This window comes from Borostomias antarcticus (genome assembly GCF_949987555.1).
Source record: "Borostomias antarcticus genome assembly, chromosome: 9".
In the NCBI taxonomy this organism is placed as follows: Eukaryota; Metazoa; Chordata; class Actinopteri; order Stomiiformes; family Stomiidae; genus Borostomias; species Borostomias antarcticus.
In genome coordinates, this window is record NC_140242.1 from 22,859,442 (window position 1) to 22,867,200 (window position 7,759).

At 44.1% G+C, this 7,759-nt stretch overlaps 1 protein-coding gene across 1 annotated transcript in view; it reads left to right on the plus strand.

Moving 5' to 3' along the window:
* gpm6bb (glycoprotein M6Bb) overlaps positions 1–7,759 on the plus strand; it is a gene marked incomplete at both ends in the record, with an annotated part of 12,587 nt that extends 4,828 nt beyond the window's left edge. Inside the window, 6 exons of the mRNA XM_084443158.1 lie at positions 2,179–2,365; positions 4,009–4,165; positions 4,356–4,524; positions 5,160–5,233; positions 5,386–5,451; positions 7,610–7,759. Of these exons, the coding sequence (XP_084299284.1) occupies positions 2,179–2,365; positions 4,009–4,165; positions 4,356–4,524; positions 5,160–5,233; positions 5,386–5,451; positions 7,610–7,759 (803 nt within the window). The remainder of the gene's footprint in view (positions 1–2,178; positions 2,366–4,008; positions 4,166–4,355; positions 4,525–5,159; positions 5,234–5,385; positions 5,452–7,609) is intronic.

The following is a 7,759-nucleotide window of genomic DNA, read 5'->3' on the forward strand; positions in this document are numbered from 1 at the left end:
ATCTCCAATGAAATGACACTTTTATGACTCAGAGAGTCGATCCAACCAAGCCTGTATTTCCTCAAAGATTAAAACAAAACGAAACGAGAACCACCTGACGTGCTGTAGGATGAAGAGCGGTGTCTCTCCTCTGCAGTCCTGTATTTGCCGTGGCACCGCAGGGCTGTTCCTCCCTGGCACGTCTGTCTGGGAGAACGGGGGGTGACTTCGCCACTCTGACACACAGTGAGCCTTGGGGTTAACACACTGCCATGGCAACTGCTTTTCGCCAGCCCCAGGACAAAAATGTTTTTATCCGTCTGTGTTGCCCGGGGTCAGGATGAACTTTCTGACTGACGCCAGTATGTTTTCCTTTGTCATGGCAAACACAGAGGGAATTTCCTGACTCACACCACATGCAAGGGCTTGATTTTAGAAAAGCATTTTCTCTATTAGCCCCGTGTCTATCACAACCTTTATATTCAAGCAATAGCAGGCCCAACTTTCCAGAACATGCTCCAGTCACTTCTTTTATCATGTCTGCTCACTGAATACGTTCACATGCTCTCAATTCTCCACACTCACACATGTCCTCTAGCTCTCTATGTCTGATTCAAGCGTGAATGGAAATGGGTTCCAACTAGGGTTGCAAAGGGGTGGAAAATTTCCGGTAAATTTCTGGAAATTTTCCATGGGAAGCTAAGCTTGGGAATTTTGGAAATGTTGACCTTTTTTTTGTAGCCTAACAGCTTTTTTTCAACAATTTTCTATTTTATTTGATATACCTATTTTAGGATTATATCCCGTTTTCATCTAGTTTGGTAGCCAATTGACCATGACCTAGTGCCCAATCATCCCCTACTAACTGTTGAGGATTCGTCACACAACTCGGCTGGTCGGCAATGTGAAAGGGAGAGAAAACTCCTTGACTATCTCAGCTCATGTAGCCTAGTTGGGGAAAAAACATAAAATGCAATTCTAGATCTTGCTGCATGTTCTTGGTTAAAACAACCTGATTTAATGCAAATTCAGTTGAATTTCAACCCTGTACTGAGCATTCATCCATCACATGCACAGCTAATTCCTAGCATCCTGCACACTAAGAGGGCTGTAGAATCCATTAAAGTTCTACTCACAAATAGAATCAGCCAAAATTTTCATTTTTAAAATGTTGTATTAGAAATGTTTGCTCATGACAAAACAAAATGTTTATATTTATGTCTGTTTATGACAAGGTAAGTTACAGTTTATGACAAGGTACAGTTGGTATAAATAACCCCCAAAATTAATTCCCATGGAAAGTTTCCAACTTTGAATATTCCTGGAATTTTGCAACCCTAGTTCCAACACATGACTGGTCCTCCTTACAGTTTCATAGGACAGACATGAAGAGGGCCATCCCCAAAATCACCTCACACTTTAACCAGGCCAGGCTGTAAATCCCAGCCTTCTGTTTGAAATACAACATCCTCCCTGAAGCAGACCAACATGTGGATCAGATTTGCTGCATGTTGTGGTCTGTTTACATGTATCCAGAGGCATTGGTCTGTTGTGTGTCTGTGGTATAAGGTCAAATGCAATAGACAAGCCATAACATACTCATGTGGGTCACTTCATTCTGTTATTATGAATTGCCAGTGATTTCCATGAAGGCTTGGACCCATCGCACTGAACCAGTGGGCTGCCATTAGTGCATGTTGAAGAATAGCCAGCTAGCATAGCATGAGGGTTGTGGTTCAAGATTTGATGAAATAACATAACTCATCTTCAAAATACGTTTTGAGTGTGGGTGTGCTGGCTGCATGGGTTAGGCCTACATTTTTGTCAGTTGACTGTTTTTCTGGGAGATGAGTCACTTTACAGAAGGTGAAAAAGTCAAACTATGAAAATCAGATCTTTCTGATGCATAAATTTGGTCATGACTTTTGCTGTCAGCTTGCTGGTTATGCAATGGCTCATTTGAATATCTCAGCTCATTGCCAGTTATATGTTACCCAAGCTCATGTGCTGCTGCACTGTCGTGGGTCTCTGCCCTGTGTGTAGTCGAATGTAACATAATTTCCTTGTAAGGACATTGCCCTTGCGTTAAGATAGAGTTGAGCACTATTGTGCATGTTTGGATAGACCTCAACAGACTATCCAATGATGCTATGGACTACTGTACTAAATCACTCTATTCCTCTCTCTGTGTTTCTGCAGGTTGTTTTGAGTGCTGCATCAAGTGTCTGGGCGGGGTCCCGTACGCCTCGCTGGTAGCCACCATCCTGTGCTTCTCGGGCGTGGCCCTGTTCTGCGGCTGTGGCCATGTGGCCCTGACCGGGACCGTCACCATCCTGGAGAACCACTTCTCCAGGGTCACCACTGACCACGCCATGCTGACTGACGTGTAAGTAATAGACTCTCCCCCACATCCTGGCACTTTGCAGTACTCCAGGACCACTGTGTAGACTTGGTGGGCAGTCATATAGTACTGCTGCACTTCAGCTCACCCTTAACCCACCCTCCAGACCCTAGCCTGACACTCAGACTGAATCGCCATTATTCAGTCTGAACAAGCTCCCATTGCTGCTGCTTTCCCAGATGTGCGTTGCCGAAGGAGTCCTCGGCGATTAGTTCATCCCCTAACCAATCACGTCGCACAGTTTTTAATTTCGTCATCGCATTCAAAGGACGCCGATTGACCTGATTGGAATTCCAACCGAGAAATCATTCTTGACGAGGGCCTTTCCAGACCCTAAGTCGTATTTCCACCTGGTAAGACCTGGTAAAATAAAGGTAAAATAAAGGTAAAATAAAAGTTCAATAAAATAAATAAATAACAACAATTCAATCTCTGACTTCACCCCACAATTCACCTCAGTCTCCCCACTCTACAGTCATTGGATACTGTGAGATAAGTAGATATTCACAAATGTAAGAAGGTTTACTGGCCTGCTATTTTAGGAGAGGATACCTTCTGTGTTCTCCTCATCCTGGAGACAGGACCTAATATGGACTTTTCCATAACCATCCATTAGTCTGGTGAGGAGGAGGGGAGGGGAGACAGGAGTGACCATGTGTTTTCTGTTGAGGTTTAAGGAGGGCCTTTGTGAGTGCGCTGTTTAATTTAAGATGTCTTGGAGGGCGATCAGTCTCTCTGCAGATAATTTCCCAAGACGTGCGTCACCTGCTGTCGGTGGGTGAGGGGATAGGCAGCTTTTTCCCCTTCTTTGGGAAACTGAGAAAGTAAATCTCAACACAGGCCATCGGTTTACAATTCATCAGCCCAAGTTGTTAATGACTTCAAGATTCCACTCAATAACAAAATTAATGGTAGGCTACGATTCCCAACCAAACCTACTGAATGTCAAATCTGTGTTGTAAGTGCACCAGACAAATGAGAGTAATTCCTCTAGCTTCACATAGGAGCTAGCAAGCCTATTATTACCTCCGCCGAAAGTGACAGCGCTGATGGAGAGGTAATGTTTTCAGTGGCGTGTTGGTTGTTTGGTTGGTTGTATGGTTTGTTTATTTGTAACAGGATTCCGCAAAAAACTATCAGACCGATTTGCATGAACCTTCGTAGGCCAACTTACTGTAGAGCCTGTAAAATTTTGTAGCGGATCTGAATCACGGGGCGGGTCCACAGCACGGCCCAAACGCGGCCCAAACACGGCTGGTCATTCACCTCCATTCATTTTTTGGACTTTGAAAAATTCCCACCATCCATTGTCAATCCGGGAATTTAAACGGCCATATTTCAACATGGGAAGGTCACAGAGACACATGGTTTTGTCTGACATAAAGCTCTCAACCTAACGAATGCAGCAATACCAAACATGTCCTGCTCGCACGCACGTGCGCACACACAGAGCCATGGAATGCATTCACGTGCGGAGGTCTGTCCTCTCCGAGCACCATTTCTGCTTGCTAAATCACTCTCCCTTCAGTACCTGTGTTGACTGCCATATCCTTTACAATGAGCAAGAGACAGAGTTGTTTGTGACGTGCTGTGTTTGTTTGTGATGTTTGTTTGCGACGTGTTTACAGAATACAGCTGATGCAGTACGTCATCTACGGCATCGCCTCCTTCTTCTTTCTGTACGGGATCATTCTGCTGGCTGAGGGCTTCTACACCACCAGCGCCGTCAAAGAGCTGCACAGCGAGTTCAAGACCACCATCTGTGGCCGCTGCATCAGTGGCATGGTGGGTCACTGGACTGTCCATCTCAGCGTTCAGACCATCTCGTCTCACTGTTATTTTAAATACTCAACGCACTGTATCTGTTGTTATGTCATCCAAGTGATTCAGATACTAATTTGATATTGTGTGTTTTGTATGTGTGTGTGTGTGTATGTGTGTGTGTGTGTGTGTGTGTGTGCGTGTGTGCTCTCAGTTTGTGTTCTTGACCTACATTCTGGGCGTGGCCTGGCTGGGCGTGTTTGGTTTCTCTGCGGTCCCCGTCTTCCTCTTCTACAACATGTGGTCTACCTGCGCCGCCATGAGGTCCCCCATGGCCAACCTCACCAGCGTGGAGTCCATCTGCGTCGACGTCCGCCAGTACGGTAAGAGAAGGGCGCCAGAACACAGTCCACGTTCTCTACAAAACCGCGAGCCGCAGTCCAAACTGAACCATTTTCCACATTCTGCCCAAGACCGTGTGCCGCAGTCCAAACGGAACCATTTTTCACATTTCATAAAAAGCTCATCAGTCCGCCCACCATCATGTTATTTATAGACACAGCACAGACACCATGGGCTAGGTGTACTGGTCAGGCAGTGTAGTGCGGCTATGGATCACTGCTCTTTACTGAGGTGTAAAGCTCAGGTCAGGTTCAGGTGTGCCTGAGCCAACATGGTAGTGGTGGTGGAGGATTGCAAATGTTATAGAAAAACACTAGTGCTATCTTTTCTCTAGCTTATATATTTTCTTCGGTACCACTACATCTCTGTCTCCTCACAGGCTAGATACAACAGCCCTGAGATTAGTTTTATAGCAGTGATATTCTATGCTCAACTCTCCAACTACGGCATTTCAATTGAGATTTGGTCAGAGTAACAACTACTGTGATGAGTGACTATGGACCATTGGTATTTTACTGCATCTCCAGTTCATTTTCTGCATCATGTCTGAGTTTTATGAAGACATTATGTAAGGACTTTCCCTGTGTTAACCTTTGGATTGAATGACTGCATGCAGGAATCATCCCATGGAACGCCACGCCAGGCAAAGCTTGTGGGGCCACACTAGGGGACATCTGCAACACCAGCGAGGTGAGCGTTCCTTTGTCGAGATGAAGGTCGTTTAATCGTCAGCAGGTGGAAACTCAGACGGACAGCGATCCGGGAGCGTTTTGGGGGCCGTGAGGGGGAACTGTGCTGAATCAAACGGTCGAATGATGACATTGTTTGTTTTTCCTCATCAGTTCTACTTGTCCTACCACCTGTACATCGTGGCGTGTGCCGGCGCCGGAGCCACCGTCATCGCCCTGGTAAGCCTCCTCCTCTCTCCTCTCATCCTGTCACCCAGTCCATCCATGCACAGTCTGTATCTGTAGGTCGTGAGGCCAGTGCTCCTCCCTACACCTCGCATGCCTGTACGGTTTATGCCACCGCTCGAAGGAACACTACAAATAGGCTTTCCCTCAGTTCCCGCTCCCATGTGCTGTAAACCATCTGCTTAGATAGACGCCCCCGGCCCCTGGCTTATGTCAAGAATGATGGCTCACCCTGGACTGTGACTCACCAATGTTTATATGAAAGACAATCACCGTAAGGCTTTAATCATGTCTAGAACAAATCGCAGGGCTTAGATGTGATCTCGTATCTCCACTGACTACAGTCTCATCTTAGGGGTCCTGTATGGATACGATTACGGAGCAAAGTGCATTGTTACATCCTCAGTCCGATATGTTAGGTTGTTAAAATGTCACAACTGCAGCCAGGTGCTACCAGGTGCTGATTTGGTACCTGGGGAACTGTGGTCACTGGACTGTTCTCTTACATGGCCTCTGTTCTGTTCTCTTTCACCAGCTGATCTACATGATGGCTACCACTTATAACTTTGCTGTTTTGAAGTTTAAGAGTCGAGAAGACTGCTGCACTAAGTTTTGATTCCTCTTAAGAACACGGCACAGTGCAGTCTATGAAACTGCACTGGGTAGAGACAGCAGCCACTGACATCAATGGACTAAAAACAGAAAATAGATGAAAAGAGCATTTCCCCATTAGAATTCACAGTGAAAAGTGTAAATAGCAGACTGTATGCATCTTTTAGCATTTGATATCCAGGGAGAGAGAGACATGTCAGAGGGTTCAAAGGCATCTGATGGGAGTTGTCGTCAGACTGAGGTGGTGTATAGTTGTCAGGATTCGACTTCTCTCTAGGGATGATACTTCTCGTATAGAAGTAACGGTTTTACTTTTCTCTGGCTCGGTAGTAATATAAAACCTAGTTACCCCTTCAGATGATAGCGCTGAGCCTTAAGTACGATTGACTATGAGGAAAAACCCACTTCATTATGAAACTGTTTTCAGGCTTCGGTGTCAAATTTACATTTTCATAGCCAAGAATATTGCTTATTTTATTTAGGGTGATATAGTATGCTTCTAGTGATACATTTCTAAGAGGACCAGTCCACTTTGGCAAAGTGCCTTATTCCATTTCTTAAGATTCATCATCTATACTTTTGTATTTGATACAAGCCAGGGACGCCACAGTGTTACACAGATCATTGTCAGTATTACTTCACAAATTAGATTGTAAACTTACGGTAGCTAGACACTTTTCATCGACAGTATTTGATGAAGTATATACTGTTCTGTACAGTAGAATCTAAATTAACTGCACACATACCTAGCACGTATTATGGAGGTAAGGGATAAACTTCTACTGGAGGTCTATAGCCTCATATTACTTAAGCCTTTATACATAAAGAAGATTTCCTATTTTAGAGTAAGTGTACTTTTTTTTATGAGACCTGATGCCTTTATAGGTTCAGCTGATAGGTTCATGTTTTGTTTCATCCATTTTATTTCATTCATTCAGCCATTAAGAGCCACTGTTTTTTTTTGTTTTTTTTTTTAACACTGAGCCTGCATGCTTACCATTTTGGACTCCTTAATTTGTTCATGATTACTTATATTCCATATTTCATAAATATTTAATTATTTTCTTAGATTGTGAAGACTGTAGTTATTATTTTTTCTCTTTCTATACAAATAAACAAACGTTGTGTACAAAATATCCCCATTGGTCTATTTTTTAAATCACATTATAGAGAAGGATATTCAGTTTAAGAATAATCGTTGATAGGGAGGTAGGATGTTTTCATGTAACTCCAGAATCTCATCTACACCATTTCAAGTCCACTAACTCCCATTTTCATGGCGCTTGCATGTATTGTAGAATGTTCCCTCACCTACTCCCCTTCCTCTGCCCTTTAAAATGTCTCTTCTGTAGTATTGTCTGTAGTGAAATAATGCTGTAGTAATTATAGTAATGTTGATATTAATGATAACATTACTGTGCAAATGTCTTTTGTCAAGCTTAACTTTACGTGTGTGTATGTGTGTGACATAGCTCTGACAAGTAGCTGGCTTTGCATCTTGACATGCTCACCGGCCATCCACCTCACCCTTCTGTTCCAGGTCCACTTCCTCATGATTCTGTCAGCTAACTGGGCCTACCTAAAGGACGCCAGTCACATGCATGCCTACCAAGACATCAGAATGAAAGAAGAGCAGGAGCTGCAGGACATCCAGTCACGCTCAAAGGAATGCCTCAATTCCTACACATGA